The sequence below is a fragment of the Bos javanicus genome, chromosome 9, assembly GCF_032452875.1.
Source record: "Bos javanicus breed banteng chromosome 9, ARS-OSU_banteng_1.0, whole genome shotgun sequence".
Classification (NCBI taxonomy): Eukaryota; Metazoa; Chordata; class Mammalia; order Artiodactyla; family Bovidae; genus Bos; species Bos javanicus.
The window spans coordinates 27,878,918-27,898,856 of record NC_083876.1 but is presented as its reverse complement, the minus strand read 5'-3'; the positions used below and the strand labels follow the sequence as shown (position 1 = coordinate 27,898,856).

Sequence of the window (19,939 nt, the reverse complement as noted above, 5' to 3'; positions counted from 1 at the left end):
AATAAATCATGGGGATGTAATGTACACATAGGAAATATAGTCAATAGTTTTACAAAAACTTTGTATGGTGATGGATGGTAACTGGATTTATTGTGGTTATCATTTCATAATAATATTTCATAAAAATATCAAATCACTATGCTATAAATCTGAAATTAATATAGTAATACTCTATGTTAATTATAACTGAGTAAAAATTTTAAAATACAAAATAAATTGAAAAAATAAAATGACAACTAGACTCTCTAGCCCTACAGAAAAAGTAGAGGTCATCGGCTTCAGGACAGTCCCCATGGAAGGATGGGGTCTCTCTCTTTCTCTTCCCCTCCTTCCTCCCTAAAGAAGGTTAGGGGCTATTCAAAATGCATCTTATTACACTGAACATCTACACATTTAGGAGATATCATGGTGGGGTTGTTAGATCACTGAAAGGCAGCAGCAAAAGTATTTATTTATATTTGATAGCAGTTTTATGCATCAATAACTCCAAACTGGAAATAACCCAGATATCCAACAACAAGGAAATAGCAAAAGTATTTCTTGAAGAAAGGAGCTCTTCAATGTCTAGAATATCCTAAAATTATAGACTGTAGACATTTGTCTTCTGAAGTTGCTTAGTTTCAGGCTTAATAGCAAATACTAACTTTCTAGGTGTAAACAGAATTTTCATAATTTTTTCAACTTTTTCTTCCCAGGTGGTGCAGATGGTAAAGAACCTGCCTGCGACGTGGGAGACCAGAGTTTCAGCCCTGGGTCAGGAAGATCCCCTGTAGTAGAAAATGGCAACCCACGCCAACATTCTTGCCTGGAGAATTCCATGGACAGTATAATCGATGGGGTTGCAAAGAGTCGGACGTGACTGAACGACTAACACTTGCACCTTCACTTCATAGAGTGAGTTAGCATAAAAGAATTTTAACTCAAACAACAGAGTGATCTGATCTTTACAGTTAAGATTACAGGACCAATTAAGATGGTCCCTGTAATTGAGGTGGGGATTGTTTCTGACTATAGGATAGTGCATATTCACTGCAGAGAAAGAGCAATTCTGTTCATCTTTAGATAGCTAAAAAAATTTAAGACTATATTAGTTAGAGGCATTTTATTTGATGGGATAAAAAAGCAAAACGTGAGACTTCCATCAAGGCATTAGCACATTAACAAGGCTTTTCAAATTTGAGCTGTAATTTGGGCTACTTTGGAGGGTGGGACAATATTATACCAAAAAAGAGAAAAAAAACCACTTTCTCCCACAGGGAAAAATCAAGTTTTAGTTTTAAAAACTCATTACCAATAATTAATAACGAACTCTAACTAAACAATAACAGGTGTTCCACTAATCCCAAACAGAAACAGATGGAAGCACAAATGTTTTATAAATACTGGATACATGCAGAGCAATAAACTTGGCAGGAATTGTTTTATTCTGTAATTGTCAGTCAGAGTCAAAGTCTTATCACTTGCATTTTCTCTAAATTAAGATACCCATATTAAATCTTGTTTTCCTTTCCTTATTTCTGAAAATGTGAGCCATATTTAGTGATTTCTCACTTCATCTTATGTACTATATCACCAAAAAAGATAGTATTATTAGTTTTCTTTCTGTACACTTATGAAGCTTTATATAATCTTTTATATGAAACAATGAGCATACAGTACATGTTTCCATTCTCCAACTTCTTCCATTTCCAAACAAGAAATAGTGATTTACATATTCTTTAATTTCTTATACATTATAGCAATGAACTTTCAAACTCATGAAGGCAGGCAGATGAAATAAATTATGAGGGCAACTAGAAAGTCAATGAATGGTATTAAGAAATCTAATTCTATGGCACTTGGGAATTTTTTTTTTTTTTAAGAGTTTGATTATTACACAGTGCTAGAGATTTGAACTCATGGCTATTTAGAGAATGTTTACTTATGACTTTAAAAGGGCTCCTCTGTATGGCTAATAGTATGGGAACTATTAGCCATAATAGTCTCTCAAGGGATCTCTCAAGGTATGCCACTTTGGCATGTGGATTATTTTGAGCTAAAGGCAATCAAGATCCTACAGGCTCAAGAGAAATTAGTGCCCGTCCCTTAACTAAATACAAGTATTTAAGTTGGGGATTTTTCCCAGGAAAAGAGTTATTATAGGAGATAATTTTTATCTAAGTGTCCTCATCTGTATGGCAGGATAATCACCTAAGTACCTAAAACCTGATTTTTTTTTTCTATTGTCCTGTGAAATCCTCTTGTCCTTGAGAACCCCGGACCCCTGCCCTATTCCACAGCTCGGGGTGGCAATATATATACTCATTTTACCTTTCTGTCTGTGAACCTCTTTGGTATGTGAGCTCTCTGAGCCCTGTGTGTAGTTGGGGGCGATTCCTGTGTGTTTGTGTGTGTGTGTGTGTGTGTGTGTGTGTGTGTGTGTGTGTATAGCTAGGGGCGATTCCTGTAAATATGAAATTAAATTTGATTTTTTCCGTGTTAATCTGTCTCATGTCAATGTTATTTTTACAACCTAGAAGAGGAAAGTTTTTTTCCTCCCAAACAGCTGGCTTAGTTAGTGAGATAAACTTTCCTGGCTGGACTCTGCTCCCTCCAAGGCTGCTGTAGCTGAGGGATCCTAGGACATCAGACAAATGGTAAGTGTTTTTTTGGTCTTTTTTCCTTAATAAAAAATTTAATTAGCAGGAGAAATTATTTGGAGAGCCGGTTCATTAGCCTTAGTGACTGGAAAATCTGGTAGAGTACTCTTGGTTCCTTTGACCCATTTTTTCCCCAGAGATGGTCGCTGTTTTTTTTTTTGCTGTTGTTGTTGTTGTTGTTATGTTTCTTTTGTCCTGTTCTGTCCTGAGAGTTTGTTTGGCTTTTGAGAATAGTCTCTTCGGTATTTGCCATCTAGAAGACTGATGTAACTATCTGCACTTGCAGATAGTTTGACTGACTTAGTCAGACAGACTGGGATTTAGAGCAGCTGTAACCAGTTGGTCCTAAGTGCAGATGTCAACCGGGGCTTTGACTAGCATCTCTTTGTCCAGGCGTGCCCATTGTCTGGGGAGTTTATCATAAGGGTCCCAGTCTATAAGAAGCCTTTTTCATAACACCTTGTGAAAAGCTTTTTCATAGCACCTTTTTAGCTCTGTTAGTGCAGGCACTACATCATCCTTTGTGCAACAAAGGTCTCTACTTTCTTAGACTATTTTGGGGAGTGAACTTTTTTGGGTCTTTTGAGGGCTGCATCTCTTTTTATTCTACTTTGGGGACACCTCTTGCACCTATGGTTGAGCCATAGAAAGTCTAATTGGTTTGAGTCACTATTAAAATCCTATTTCTCAATTATGGGTCCTCTGAATTGGAAAAACTTCTGAATTGTTAAGATTTTAGAGAGCTGTCAAACATGTTTTATTGGTACCTTTGGAAAAACCAAATTAAAAAGTAGATACAAAGCAATATAATGGCTAGCCGTAAGAACTCCCCTAATTATAAAAAAAAGTTTCAAGAAGCAGTCTCAGATTTCCCTTATGGGTCTCACAGATGCTAATAAAAACATTAGGTTAATTAACAAGATAATGAAAAGAGGCTTGCGGGGAGAGTCAAGGGACTCTTCCCAACAAGGTGAAATTTTTTAAAGGGTTATTAAGAAGTAAGGTAAATAAAGCAAGTATTGAAAGAGATGGAACAAAGAGAACTCAGAAAGAGTCTCGGGACTCATCCCTGCAGGGTGGAATCTTTAGATGGTTATTAAAAAAGGGATTGAGGCATAGGACTGGACCCAAGGACAGCCTCCTCATTTTGGAGAAGGCAGTTACTGGATAAGAATAGAGAAACGAAAAAAAAAAAAAGAATAGAGAAACGGGGGCACCAAGCACCAAATGGCAAGAAGTCATACATCTTAACAGTAATCAACTGGGGTCCTTGGGCAGACAAAGAAAAGCAGGAACCTCCAGAATGGCAGGAAACCACATTTGGGGGTGATAAGTGACCTGGAGGCAGACAAAGAAAGGTGGGAACAGGCAGGAACCTCTAGCATCCCAATGTAACCTTTTGCTCATTATGCTCTCATTACAAAATTTATCCTTACAGATACGTTCCTATCATGCACTGATGCCAAGACACTCCTGACCAAGACTAAATAAAAATAAAAATCCCTCCCTCCCTCAGGAAGGTGGAGCTAGAATGAAAACCTGGGAATAAGACCACAAAATCCTCACTCCCCAGTGAATATTCCGCCGCTTCATTTCTACCCTCCACATAACCAGCTAGGCAAAGCTCAGGGCAGCTGCTCACCTTATAACTGTCTGCTCTCCCTTTGACAGCATTCTACCAAAAAAAATCTCACTTTGCTTTTTTTTCATTTCCCTGTCATTTCTGAATTCTTTCTGTGATGAGAGAAAGCCTACCCTCTGGGAACACCTTTGGTGAGAACAGGAGAAGAATTTGGCTAAGCTTCCGCCTCCCTTGAGCTCCAGAGGTGCTGCCTGATTTCCGCCATTTTTCTCTCTGCTTTCTTATTGTCTGTGGCATTTTCAGACCTACTGCAGCAAGGCGTGGTATTGCGTTGAGCCATAAAAGCCACAGGACACTCACCACGAGAAATCTCCCGCAAGAGGGTGTGTCAGTCGTGAATAGAGAGAGGTCTGTCCACCGACCTCAAGGCGATTTCCACGGAGTTTCTGGCACACAGGTAAAACAAAACACAAAACCAGAAAACCGCCCTCTCCCCCGCGGCTGCCCTTACAGGGGGTGTTATTGGTCCACCCGTGCCTGACTATCCTCTCTGCCTCCCTACCTCACTCCGTTCTTGCCGCTGCGCCTTACTCAGCTGGGAATGGCGAAAAAGAAACCTGCCAGGAATTTTGCAGCCTCACCGCTAAGATCTTGCATTTTTTACTGTACCTGGCACGTCAGGAAGTTTCCAGCCTGTCTCACTGGCATCTGGCGACGGGAACCACAGGAGCCTTGCCCTCTGGGTTCGCCTTATCCATCATTTGATTAACTGCCCTTATGTTCAACTGTGTGGAAATCTAAAGCGAGGCCTTACCTACGCTGTAAGACAATCTGCAGAGAGGCCCTGCCACCTTCCCTTCAGGAGCGGCCTCGGGCCACAGGCGGCCTAGGTATCGGGAAAGTGCAGAGCTCCACACTGCGCTGTGGGGCCCATCGTGGAGGGGCTGCAGCTAGGCAGTCATCATTTGCTGCCACAGCGCGCCTCGCAGTGGTCCGCCCGCCCCCTAGCTGCCCAATCTTCCCTGCCACCAACACCCCCCTCTCCCGCCCCGCCCTTTGGGGTAAGTTGGCTTGGGCAGGCGTGGGTAGCGGAGATGGCCATGCCCAGGGGATACAAGCCCCAGTGGTAACCCATGCCCCCACTGCGCTTGCCTCTTCAGGGTCGATGGACTGGGAGAATCCTCACAGAGCCCTCGAGACCTCTGTCACTTGTAAGTACAGATATAGTGCCTGGTGCTGCCCTACCCCATCCTGGGCCACCTCACATAGCTTGCTGGAAAGAGGTTGGGTGGATGGGGGGCGGACTTGAGGTCCAATGGCACTGCCCACAAAAAGGAAGGGAAAAGAGAAAGCTTTAAATCGCCTCCCTTAATGGCCAGTGCCTATTTTCAGAAACTTGTGGCTCAGGCACTAAAGAATCCACCTGTCAATGCAGGAGACACAGGAGGTGCAGGCTCTGCGTCGGGAACATCCCCTGGAGAAGGAAATAGCAACCCACTGCAGTATTCTTGCCTGGGAAATCCCATGGAGAGAGGAGCCTGGAGGGTTACAGTCCACCAGGTCTCAAAGAGTCAGACAGGACTGAGCAACTAAGACGTTCAACACCCTTTTAGATAAAAGATGGCTCCCTAACTAAATAGGTCCTAGAATGATGAGGATGTCCATTCCAGGGGAACATACCCTGAAACAGAAGGATTCGTCATTGAACTTAGAATCTGCAGAGGAGCCTTCAGGAAAGTTGCTCATCCTGGGTACCACAGATTCCAGGAAGGACACGGGCCCCAGGATGCTGGGGCCAGCAGGACTGCCATGGGTTGGGGGGAGAGGATAGCTAACCCCCATATTGGCTAGGGTCGTTTCACTAGATGGACAGGGAAGCCTGGAACCAGTCCTGTCTTAGGGAACCCCCATGGGACCTCCTAAGGCTAAGGCTAGTGCTCCTCTCTTATAGGAGCACTCTCGCCCTGAACGAACTATGGGAAACACCTCCTCCATCCCCAAGGACTCACCTTTCAGGTGCATTCTGGGTCACTAGGAAAAGTTTTCTCTAGACTTTTTAAAATGAAAAACACTCATTTTCATTTGTAACCCAGCTTTGCCCTGATATAAACTTGAGAACCATGAGACCTGGCCAGAGAATGGAAGCCTCAACTATAACAGTATCCTCAGTTAAATATTTTTGCAAAAGGCAGGGAAACCAGACAGAAGTTCATTACATTGCAGCTTTTATGGCCCATAGAGAGAACCTGTACTATTCAAGTCCTATGTTAGGGAACCTTGCCAGTTGGGACCTATTCAGGCTTCACAAATGCCTTCTTTAGTGGCACCCCTGGAGGAGCACAAGCTCCAGACCGACGACTCATGTCCCAACTCTTTTGCTATCTTCAGCCCCTCTCCCACCCAATAAACCTTTTTACCCTTCTGTCCCATGCAGCAGAGAAGGCAATAGTACCCCACTCCAGTACTCTTGCCTGGAAAATCCCATGGATGGAGGAGGCTGGTGGGCTACAGTCCATGGGGTCCCTAGAGTCGGACACGGCTGAGCGACTTCCCTTTCACTTTTCACTTTCATGCATTGGAGAAGGAAATGGCAACCCACTCCAGTGTTCTTGCCTGGAGAATCCCAGGGATGGGGGAGCCTGGTGGGCTGCCATCTATGGGGTCACACAGAGTCGGACACAACTGAAGCAACTTAGCAGCAGCAGCAGTCCCATGCAGTCAGAGCTTCTTTGTCCCCTCCAGGAAGTAGCAGGTGGGCCTCAGGGAATTACCAGAGTCCACATCCATCTGAAGGGTCCTTCTTGTTATTCACATCATCATAGCTTAGCTTACAAACATTCACTATCTGACACTATGAATGCCATTGCTAAAGGTACTGAGTCATTTGGCTGTTGGATCTGTGCCCACAACCACACCTCCCCAGAGGACCTAAGTCTTTCAGGAGTCCCTGCCTCCTTGAGGAACCTGATGGAATTAACAGAAATGTATGCTGGGTTCTCATTTACCACCCTAATTTTCATTAATCACAGGTAAGTGACAGACACCAACCAGACTGCTCATATCCAATATGTGGGGAATATCACTATCTGATGGAAGAATCTAGTCACTGAAATAAAACTGAAACTCACAATAAAAGCATAATAACAAGACAAGGCCAGAATAGAGATTAGATAATATTCTAGACTATTCTAACTATTATTATGCTTCTGTTGTGAGTTTCAGTTTTGAGAAAGCAAGAGAATTACAGAAAAACATCTACTTCTGTTTCATTGACTATGCTAAAGCCTATGACTGCGGGGATAACAACAAACTGTGGGAAATTCTTAAAGAGATGCACATAGCAGACCAGTTTACCTATCTCCTGAGAAACCTATATGCAGGTAAAGAAGCAACAGTTAGAATTGGACATGGAAAAACTGACTGGTCCCAACTGGGAAAGGAGTATGACATGGCTGTATATTGTCTGTGTGCTTATTTAACTTATATCCAGAATACATCATGTGAAATGCCAGACTGGATGAATCACAAGCTGGAATCAAGATTGCTGGGAGAAATGACGATTATATTTGAGAAATAACATCTCAGATACACAGATGATACCACTCTAATGGCAGAAAATGAAGAGAAACTAAAGAGCCTCCTGATGAAGGTGAAAGAGGAGAGTGAAGAAGCTGGCTTAAAACTCAACATTCAGAAAACCTAAGATCATGGCATTTGGTCCCATCACTTCATGGCAAATAGAAGGGGAAAAGTAGAAGCAGTGACAGATTTTATTTTCTTGGGCTCCAAGATCACTGAGGACAGTGACTGCAGTCATGAAATTAAAAGATGCTTGCTCCTTGGAAGGAAAGCTATGACAAACCTACACTGTATTAAAAAGCAGAGATGTCACTTTGCAGACAAAGGTCTGTATAGTCAAAGCCATTGTTTTACCAGTAGTCATGTATGTATGTGAGAGTTGAATTATAAAGAAGGGTGAGAACCAAAGAGTTAATGCTTTTAAATTGTGGTGCTGGAGAAGACTCTTGAGAGTCCCTTGGACAGCAAAGAGATCAAACCAGTTAATCCTAAAGGAAATCAACACTTAATATTCATTGGAAAGACTGATACTGAAGCTGAAGCTCCAATGGAATCGGAATCCAATACTTTGGCCACATGATGCAAACAGTCAACTCACTGGAAAAGACCCTGATGCTGGGAAAGACTGAAAGCAAAAGGAGAATAGGTGGCAGAAGATGAGATGGTTAGATAGCATCATCAACTCAATGGACATGAATTTGAGCAAACTCTGAGAAATAGTGGAGGACAGATGAGTCTGGCATGCTGTTGTCCATGGGATCACAAAGAGTTGGATGTGGCTTAGTGACTGAACAACAATAAAATGTGTAATATAACTAATAACTATACTCAAATATAGTCCCATTTCTCTCTATTAATAGCTGCTGTATTGAAACCTGAGGTGCTTCAGAAACCCCATGGCTTCAGAAAATTCCAATTTCAAATGATGATGCAGGAATTTCAACCTATCCTACCTGAAGCTGAGAACTATCCACATACACTGCACAAGGTTGCTGCCTCCTGCTGTTCCCCACTTTCCATCTCCAATACTGTAAACATCACCAATACCCCTATCTCTGACAGATACCAAGGAGATCTGCACCCAAAGGTAGAGACAATGCCCACACTCAGCTTGAAGCAGTTACAGGAGATGGACTATTGACCCTTTGCTCATTAAAAGATTTTGAGGGTTCAGACTCCTTGAAGGTGGGATGTTAGAGCAGGCAGAAAGCTAGATACAAACAGAGAATGGGGTATATGGGCCAAAGGGCAGGAAACCACACATCTCGTGTACAGCACAGCTACTCAACTTATACTGTCTGTTCTCTCCTTAAGAGTATAATATCCCTTAGATAAATCCCATGGACGGAGTAGACTACACAGTCCATGGGGTAGCAAAGAGTCGGACATGACTGAGTGACTTAACTTTCTATTGCTATGTAAAAAAAAGATAATCATTGGACTACATTTAATAATTAAAAGTTACTGCTTATAGGGTGAATATGTAACAAAGGGCTCATACCTTCATATGTAAAGAGCACTGGCAAATCAATAAAAAGAGCTCATCCAACCAAAAAAAAAAAATCCTCGCTTTGCTTTCTTGACCTCCCTGTTTCATCTCTGAATTCTTTCTGCAATGAAACAAGAACCAACTTTCCAGTAACACTCATGTGTAGTCATTAGGCAAAAAGGCAAAGCCACTGAGGAATGGCATCAGCAACAAAACATAAATTAGACTTTGATTAAACGTTGTGATATCTAAATAGGGAACCCTGATCATAAAACCCACAGAGCATGGCCAAGCATGCTCAATAAAAATGTCCAGGCTTCATATGACCACTATACAACATTCCAGGTGTAGTACCTAACTGGTAAGGGAAAACTTAAGGGAAAATAGCTCTCAGCATGGGTGTGTGGTGGCTTCAGGAGTCCAGTGCACAAGAACCAAAGCTGATATAAGTACATAAGATAATCACCTGGCTTTCACTTTCTTATCAATGAATGTGTGCTGTGCTTAATCGCTCACTCATGTCCAATGCTTTGTGACCCCATGGACTGTAGCCTGACAGGCTCCTCTCTATCCATGGGGATTCTCCAGACAAGAATACTGGAGTGAGTTTCCATGCCCTCCTCCAGGGGATCTTCCCAACCTGGGGATTGAACCTAGGTCTCCCACATTGCAGGCGGATTCCTTACCATCTGAGCCACCAGGGAAGCCCCATCAATGAATATTCTGCATCTAATAGAAAAAACTCATGACTATTCAAAGATTAAGATGAAATAAAAAGGGTAATCAGAAAACCTGAGGGGCACTCCTCATTTGCAAGCACACCCACATCCTTTTCTGAGTGCATATTTTAGCTTCTTAATAAACAGTTTTGTTGTTTCTCTTTATGCCTCTCTCTCTCTCTCTGTGTTTTCCTTTGCATTCCTTGTCCAAAATTCTTTTTGGACAGGTAGAACAATATCCTGAACCTTTAATAAGGCCATCCAGCATCAGGATGAATAAAACAGACATTGATATGTTTACCATAAAGGTTTTCATATAGCTACCAAAAGGCTGGGTGGGCTTGAATGTCCCCCCTTTCATCCAGCAATGTTAAAGAAATCCAGACAGGTTCATCTGTTTATCCCAGTTTGGAGAAATTTAAAAAGCTGAAAGGCAGAGATTACTGTGAGAAATCTGATCAACAATCACTAGGGGCAACCAGCCAGTTAATCAAATTAAATATTGACAAAGGAACCAGGATTCCTTGGCTTAACCCCTCACTGGGGGCCCAAAGCCTTCTGCAGAAAAATGACTCAAATGGTCTGGGGATAGAAAATAGAAGTTTCCAGGAAACCCTTGATATGGGAACCCCATGAACTGGTACCAATATCCACTGGTAGAGCCTCTGACTCAGGCTATAATTAGATTGAAAGGATGTAAGTACAAGAAATGTAAGAGTTGATAAGATTATAAAAATATGAATGTTTAAACAAGCTTTATGTAAAGAAGTAATGGCAACGTTACCTGGATATTTTATGGGAATAGATATTATGTCTGGCTGGGACAACTTCCCCTACCCAATACTGTAGAACTAAAATTTATTCATGAAATCCTAATGGAGGCTATAATTAGTAACATAAGAGTTAATGGAATTAAGATAAAAATTTATAAGAGAACTGATAAATCTGAACAGGCTTTATATACCTTATTGTATCTCTTTCTCCTGACTGTATAATGGGGACGGACATTGTATCTCACTGGGGAATGTTTCCTTTAACTCGTTTTGTAAAACAGAAAGCTCATAAATCTGCCCTTCAAGCAATATTAATTGAACATGCCAACAAAACTGCCTGAGAAGGACATATAAATATTTTTATTTAAAACAAAGTTAGAAGTCTCCCTGACATAAAGAAGCAAATTGAGGATGATGTAGTTCGACGGTTGATCAGCCTTTGATCTTACAAATCTTTGCAAAATTGGAAATTCAGTTCTAGAGGAAATTCACATTCCACCCATTTCTCTTCATAGATCTCCTAACCTCCCCTGCAAAAGTCTTGTAATCTCTGTAGGAACTTGTATCTAGACTATCTCCAAATCTTAATACTCAATTGTTTAAAAAATAGAACGGGCTTTTAAAATATGAATTGCTATATAAGCAGCCTTGTCCAAAATTATTGTTCAAAAAATGTTTTAATGAAAATCATAAGGTCTCTCTTTTATGTCCATCTATATGTATGTACATTACAGACATGGTATTTTTCTACTTCTGAATGGTATTACTAAACTTAATTATAAAAGAGTTCAATTTAACTGGCTTAAACACAAACAAGCATAGCAAAAACCAGCACAACATTGTAGAGCAATTACTTTCTAATTAAAAATAAAAATTAAAACAAGCACTATACAAATTAAGTATGTTTTCAAAGATACAGTAGAAACTAACTCGAATGTTTTTCAGGTTCACAGCAGCTACTATAATTTTTGGTAAATAAAAGTTTAAGTTTGTAATTTAATTAATACATACATGTCTTTAGAGTTATAAACATTAGGTATCATATTATACATTTATTATACTATTATACTAAATTTGTCAGAAAAACAATGTAAGATGATTGATCTATATGATCAATCACTGTTCTTACTGTACTTATATACATAATTGGGCCAAATTTATTGAAATGACTTATTTTGCAAAGAGATTAGTCTTAATTTGGCAATATTTGATAGATATGAGAATGATTTTTACAGAGAAAAATTATGTTTCAGTAATATACTTTTGTGGGTATTAGATTCTACTACTGTCCATTGTCTTTTGAGGTTTTGTTTTCTACCTATAAACTTGACTCCTGAATTCTTCCAGTTTTCACCAATATTTGGCAACAGTTCTCCAAATTAAGTTTTCCAACTTTTCTTCCACTCTTTTGACTTGAAATCATTGAGAACGAAAACTGCCCATTTTCCAAAGACATGCACACTAAAGTTGGACAACTTGATAAAAACTTCAGAGAAATCACCATAACAGCTCATATACAGATAATCTTCATGCCTGTTGCTAGGGCCAATCAGAAAGATCACTAGATACATTCAAACTGCAAACCTGAAAAATCCATCAGATTGTCACTGCCTGTCCCTGCTCCCTCTTAAAATGCTTCAAGTTGGACATCTAGAAACTTTCTCAACTGGAGTTGGAGTTCAGAAACTGGAGTACAGTCTACTCCAATTACTAAGCATTACTTTTCTTTTGTTTCCATATAAATGTCTCTTATTAAATACCTGACTGCTTGCACCGTAGGCCTAACTTTGGGAGCCCACCCGTTATCAGTGCCTCATGGAACGGGATACAACTTTAACCGAGATGACCTATTTTCAATTCTAAGAGACTGGTTCAGAGAGATACAGCAATCTACCAACTCAAATTCTGAACTGGGAAACTTCCTGGGGAAGTTCCAAAGAAGGGAACCCTGGGGATTCAGTACAGACCTCTTCAAGATGTGCCACTTTGACTTGTGGATTATTTTGAACAAGGACAACAGAGATCCTACAACCTCAAGAGAAACTACTTCCCCTCCCATAACTATCTACAAGGAATTAAACTGGAGGGTTTTCACAGGAAAAAGAAAACTTATTACCAAAATTTTATCTAGGTGGCCCCATCTGTATGTCAGGGCAAACATCGAACTGCCCAATATCTACTCTTTTTTTATATTGTCTTGTGAATTACTCTCCTGTCCTTCAGAGCCTTGGGTGCCTATTTCATTTCTTAGTTCAGGATAGCAATATATACTTCATTGTAGGCTTCCTATGTTTATGAAATTAAATTTGATTTTCTCCTTTTGACCTCTCTCATGTCAATTCAATTGTTATAGCAGATAGAAGAGCCTAGGACAGTAAAGGAAAGTTTCCTTTCTCCCCAACAACAACAAAATTCTCCTTAACTCAAGAAGAGACGGTTTTACTGCTCCTTCTGATCTTAACACATTGTTGAATTTTCAGAAAGACACAAATGGCATTGTGATTACAAAACTGTTAACATCTCTCACTGACTGGATACCCCAGTTATCTGCTTCTTGTGATTTTCTTAGAAATTGTATTTTATAATCAATTAGTAGCTCCTACAAATAATTTAAATGGAATAAAGAACACATTTTCTTCAGATGATGGTATTTAAAAACTCACACTCATCAACACTGTAGATTCATTTTGTGTGTAAATAAATAGCTAACTGATATCTTCAAGAGTCGGTCTCTTAAAAAAGCAAAGTATAGTAGAGTATAAGTTTCTTAAACTATCACAGCTGAATAAAATGGGCAACAGTCTGCTACTTAAAGATTGAGTTAATGGTGTATAGAGACAGAGACTTGTCAATGTTGATACGTTCTCTTTAGGTTCCCTTTATGTGGAATGCTTGTCCAGACAGGCTGGGGTGAAATAAATGTATTATAGAAAAAAGTACTTTGTTGTGTATCTATTAGATGTTCTATCAACAACTTTGTAAGTTTGTTACATAATCTCAATTTTAAATATATGAGCTCTGAAGATCAAATGAAGTTCAACAATTTGCTGAAGGTCCAATGCTAAAAAGGAATGGAGTCAAGAATGATACCTCTACTTGTGTCCAAAGCTCTCTCTTTTCACTATATTAAACAACCTTCCTCAATGTTTCTATCTAATTTTATTATGATACTGTCACATATGTTAACACTACGCATTTTTACAAAATAAGTAATTGTATTTTTCAGTATTTTTCTCCTTATTTCAGTTTCTAACACAATAAGAAAGTGAAAAAAGGATACAAAAATAAAAAAGGAAGTGAAGGAGGACATTAACTTGAATAAGGTACTAAAATTAACTGTTTTCCTGAGAGCTTTAGTTCTCATGATCTTCTAATTTTCAAGGACCTAGGTTTTTCATATATATATTTTTTAGATATAACATGCCTGTTTGTTTTTATATGCATGAATTATAATTGTACATTTTAGAAAGATTTCTATAAAAGTAGTGAAGAAAACAAAATGCAGTTTGCTTTAAACAATCAGCCTTAATTATTCTAATGTAAATTAGTTCCTTCCTTAACAATGCCATTTGGCTACATGGGCACAGGAGGGCCAAGAGGAGCTACTCCACCACGTTCAAGGTCAGGAGGGGCAGCGGTGAGGAGATACCCCTTTGCTGGAGCAGCCATCAAGAGATAACCCATGTCCAAGGTAAGAGAAACCCAAGTAAGACGGTAGGTGGTGCAAGAACGCATCAGAGGGCAGACACACTGAAACCATAATCACAGAAAACAAGCCAATCTGATCACACGGACCACAGCCTTGTCTAACTCAATGAAACTAAGCCATTCCCTGTGGGGCCACCCAAGACGGGCAGGTCATGGTGGAGAGAGCTGACAGAATGTGGTCCACTGGAGAAGGGAATGGCAAACCACATCAGTATTCTTGCCTTGAGAACCCCATGAACAGTATGAAAAGGCAAAATGATAGGATACTGAAAGAGAACCTCTCCAGGTTGGTAGGTGCCCAATATGCTACTGGAGATCATTGGAAAAATAACTCCAGAAAGAATGAAGGGATGGAGCCAAAGCAAAAACAATACCCAGTTGTGGATGTGACTGGTGATAGAAGCAAGGTCTGATGCTGTAAAGGGCAATATTGCATAGGAACCTGGAATGTCAGGTCCATGAACAAGGCAAATTGGAAGTGGTCAAACAGGAGATGGCAAGAGTGAATGTAGACATTCTAGGAATCAGCGAACTCAAATGGACTGGAATGGTGAATTTAACTCAGATGACCATTATATCTACTACTGCGGGCAGGAATTCCTTAGAAGAAATGGAGTAGCCATCATGGTCAACAAAAGAGTCCGAAATGCAGTACTTGGGTGCAATCTCAAAAACAACAGAATGATCTCTGTTCGTTTCCAAGGCAAACCATTCAATATCACAGTAATCCAAGTCTATGCCCCAACCAGTAACGCTGAAGAAGCTGAAGTTGAATGGTTCTATGAAGACCTACAAGACCTTTTAGAACTAACACCCAAAAAAGATGTCCTTTTCATTATAGGGGACTGGAATGCCAAAGTAGGAAGTCAGGAAACACCTGGAGTAACAGGCAAATTTGGCCTTGGAATATGGAATGAAGCAGGGCAAAGGCTAATAGAGTTTTGCCAAGACAATGCACTGGTCATAGCAAACACCCTCTTCCAACAACACAAGAGAAGACTCTACACATGGACATCACCAGATGGTCAACATCGAAATCAGACTGATTATATTCTTTGTAGCCAAAGATGGAGAAGCTCTATACAGTCAGCAAAAACAAGACTGGGAGCTGACTGTGGCTCAGATCATGAACTCCTTATTGCCAAATTCAGACTGAAATTGAAGAAAGTAGGGGAAACCACTAGACCATTCAGGTATGACCTAAATCAAATCCCTTATGATTATACGGTGGAAGTGAGAAATAGATTTAAGGGACTAGATCTAATAGATAGAGTGCCTGATGAACTATGGAATGAGGTTCATGACATTGTACAGGAGACAGGGATCAAGACCATCCCCATGGAAAAGAAATGCAAAAAAGAAAAATGGCTGTCTGGGGAGGCCTTACAAATAGCTGTGAAAGAAGAGAAGCAAAAAGCAAAGAAGAAAAGGAAAGATATAAGCATCTGAATGCAGAGTTCCAAAGATAACAAGAAGAGATAAGGAAACCTTCCTCAGCGATTAATGCAAAGAAACAGAGGAAAACAACAGAATGGGAAATACTAGAGATCTCTTCAAGAAAATTAGAGATACCAAGGGAACATTTCATGCAAAGATGTGCTCGATAAAGGATACAAATGGTATGAACCTAACAGAAGCAGAAGATATTAAGAAGAGGTGGCAAGAATACACAGAAGAACTGTACAAAAAAGATCTTCATGACCCAGATAATCATGATGGTGTGATCACTGACCTAGAGCCAGACATCCTGGAATGTGAAGTCAAGTGGGCCTTAGAAAGCATCACTACAAACAAAGCTAATGGAGGTGATGGAATTCCAGTTGAGCTATTCCAAATCCTGAAAGATGATGCTGTGAAAGTGCTTTACTCAGTATGCCAGCAAATTTGGAAAACTCAGCAGTGGCCACAGGACTGGAAAAGGTCAGTTTTCATTCCAATCCCAAAGGAAGTTAATGCCAAAGAATGCTCAAACTACCACACAATGGCACTCATCTCACACGCTAGTAAAGTAATGCTCAAAATTCTCCAAGCCAGGCTTCAGCAATACATGAACCATGAACTTCCAGATGTTCAAGCTGGTTTTAGAAAAGGCAGAGGAACCAGAGATCAAATTGCCAACATCCGCTGGATCATTGAAAAAGCAAGAGAGTTCCAGAAAAACATCTATTTCTGCTTTATTGACTATGCCAAAGCCTTTGACTGTGTGGATCACAATAAACTGTGGAAAATTCTGAAAGATATGGGCATACCAGACCACCTGACCTGCCTCTTGAGAAACCTATATGCAGGTCAGGAAGCAACAGTTAGAACTGGACATGGAACAACAGACTGGTTCCAAATACGAAAAGGAGTATGTCAAGGCTGTATGTTGTCACCCTGCTCATTTAACTTATACGCAGAGTACATCATGAGAAACGCTGGGCTGGAAGAAGCACAAACTGGAATCAAGATTGCCGGGAGATACCAATAACCTCAGATATGCAGATGACACCACCCTTATGGCAGAAAGTGAAGAGGAACTAAAAAGCCTCTTGATGAAGGTGAAAGTGGAGAGTGAAAAAGTTGGCTTAAAGCTCAACATTCAGAAAATGAAGATCATGGCATCCGGTCCCATCACTTCATGGGAAATAGATGGGGAAACAGTGGAAACAGTGTCAGACTTTATTTTTTGGGGCTCCAAAATCATTGCAGATGGTGATTACAGCCATGAGATTAAAAGACGCTTACTCCTTCGAAGAAAAGTTATGACCAACCTAGATAGCATATTCAAAAGCAAAGACATTACTTTGCCAACAAAGGTCTGTCTAGTCAAGGCTATGGTTTTTCCAGTGGTCATGTATGGATGTGAGAGTTGGACTGTGAAGAAGGCTGAGCGCTGAAGAATTGATGCTTTTGAACTGTTGTTGGAGTTCAAACTGTTGTTTGAACTGGTGTTGGAGAAGACTCTTGAGAGTCCCTTGGACTTCAAGGAGATCCAACCAGTCCATTCTAAAGGAGATCAGTCCTGGGTGTTCTTCGGAAGGAATGATGCTAAAGCTGAGACTCCAGTACTTTGGACACCTCATGTGAAGAGTTGACTCATTGGAAAAGTCTCTGATGCTGGGAGGGATTGGGGGCAGGAGGAGAAGGGGATGACAGAGGATGAGATGGCTGGATGGCATCACCAACTTGATGGACATGAGTTTGAGTGAACTCTGGGAGTTGGTGATATACAGGGAGCCGTGGTGTGCTGGAATTCATGGGGTTGCAAAGAGTCGGACAGGATTGAATGGCTGAACTGAACTAACAATGCCATCTTCCTAGAAATGTTTCCCCAATCATGAACATAGTACTGTCAGTATTTTAAATCTGAAAACAGAGTATAAGCAATTAAGTTACTAATTCTTAATTAAGATGTTAGTAAAGAATCCCTTGGGGCTTCCCAGGTGGCTCAATGGTAAAGAATCCTCCTGCCAATGCAGGAGCTTGGGGTTCAGTTCCTGGGTTGGGAAGATCCCCTGGAGAAGAGAATAGCTACCTACTCCAGTATTCTTGCCTGGAGAATCCCATGCACAGAGGAGCCTGGTGGCCTATAGTCCTTGGGATAGCAAAGAGTCTGAGAGGACTGAGCAACTAGTACTTTAATACCATTGTAGTATTTACTATGGGGCTTCCCTGGTGGCTCAGTGATGAAGAATCCATCTGCAGTGTAGAAGATGTGGGCTCAATCCGTGGGTCAGGAAGATCTCTTGGATAATGAAATGGCAACCCACTCCAGTATTTTTATCTGGAAAATTCTATGGACTGAGGAGCCTGGCAGGCTATAGTCAAGAAGGTCGCAGAAGAGTCAGATACAATGTAGCGACTAACCAACAGCAACAAAGAATTCCTTTGTATACTCTGGGCAACATTTTAAGACAGGAGAGATGATAGATACATTCCTTTAGGTAAAAAGACTTCTCCATTGCTGACTATTAACTCCAAGGTTGACTGTCTCCATCAATAGTAGTTCTCTGGAGTGATTAACTAAGGTCATTTGCAAGTGAGAAAATCAAAAAGTTTTGAAAAAAAGATTCAATATTTGAAATATGATGGATTTTAATATTTATTCTGTTCTTGTCTAAAAAAAAAGAATGCTTTCATTGTCACAGGTCTTTTATTCTAAATTTACTGAGACTAAGATGATTCAACCCTTCACTTGAAGATATTATTGAAGATATTAGCATTTTTTTGTACATAAAGATATTAACACTTTTTTTGCTTTCAAGGGACTTCATTTGCAATAGGCCATGCAGTCATAGCAAGTAAAATTAAAGGCCCTAATGCCAGTTATTACTTCTGGTTTTTATCGGTTTACTCTAAATCTACACATGCATTATGCAATTTTTTAAAAAAAATTAAAATAACAGTTTAGTACATATAAAACAAACAATCTTGAAAGCAAAGACTGTTAAAACAGACAAATAACAAGGATTATTTGGAATACCTGGTTTTAAGTCCCCATGGACAAATATGTCAATCATATATCGACAGAATGCATACTGATCTGACAAAAGTAGAAAGAAAAAAAAAATGAAAAAATGCATCAATACCTTTCTTTTTTTCTAGGGAGAAATGCCTTAACAAAATAAAGTAGCATAATTCTATTTTAGTTACTACAATACTTTATGTGAAGGAATAATTTGCACGCATATGAACACAAAGAAATAATAATAGACATGTTTTCATTTATTCCATACAAAAAGAATACCCTTTAAAATGAAAGCAGACTAGTTCATAGTGATATTATAGTGGTTGTTTTTAAAGATCAAAACCTTTGTCATCAAATTTATTATGAGTCATCATATTTAAGCAACTTTCCCCATTGTTTACATATATACTTCCAAATAATGACACAGAAGTTTCACAAGAAACTTGGAATGTTTTATCAAATACTCACTCCCAACCCTTCACCTGATTGTCTAAATGAAGCTGTAGAATGTTTCTTGAAAAGGAAGCATGAGCGCTAACCCCTTTGCAATGTGTCAGGTCTTCTACATAGAGATTTTTTTCAATTAGAAGAGTAAAATTCAGGAGAACAACCTTAACAGCACCAAACAACACCATTCTTAAAGTAACTGGGTAATCCTTATCAGAGGATCATCTTATAATCTTGGTTAGTTTATCAGCCCTGGGAAAAGTCAAGAAAAGCACAGATTTGAGCTTTTAGGGCAGACTTTGTCAAAAAGAATTTCAGAAGTTCTTTTTTGTTTCCTTCTAAATTAAAGACATTGCACTGAACTTTAAATTTTTACATAACTTTAGATTCTGCTGAAGTTATTCCAATCCAAATTTCAGTTGATGAATCACTGCCTAAGCTTTACTGTATCTTCTTTAAAGCTTGCAGATTATTAAATGAATCTTGTTCAAAATGATTTACATTTTAATGTTTTTAAATAGGCATCTTATTAATTCAATAAATCCAAAGGCAG

General features: G+C 39.8%; 1 protein-coding gene and 1 long non-coding RNA gene across 51 annotated transcripts in view; one reads left to right on the top strand and one right to left on the bottom strand.

The window, feature by feature from the left end:
* The window catches only part of LOC133253763 (uncharacterized), a 56,240-nt gene extending 46,877 nt beyond the window's left edge, over positions 1–9,363 (top strand). Inside the window, exons 2-3 of the long non-coding RNA XR_009738418.1 lie at positions 696–5,432; positions 7,712–9,363. This is a non-coding gene — a long non-coding RNA (uncharacterized LOC133253763). The remainder of the gene's footprint in view (positions 1–695; positions 5,433–7,711) is intronic.
* The window catches only part of TRDN (triadin), a 415,136-nt gene that overhangs the window by 248,289 nt on the left and 146,908 nt on the right, over positions 1–19,939 (bottom strand). For 49 of the 50 annotated variants that reach the window (XM_061427426.1, XM_061427397.1, XM_061427384.1 and 46 more), the window contains one exon: positions 18,955–19,014. The exons of the other annotated variant lie outside the window; for it this stretch is intronic. In XM_061427426.1, the coding sequence (XP_061283410.1) occupies positions 18,955–19,014 (60 nt within the window). The remainder of the gene's footprint in view (positions 1–18,954; positions 19,015–19,939) is intronic. 50 annotated transcript variants of the gene reach the window in all.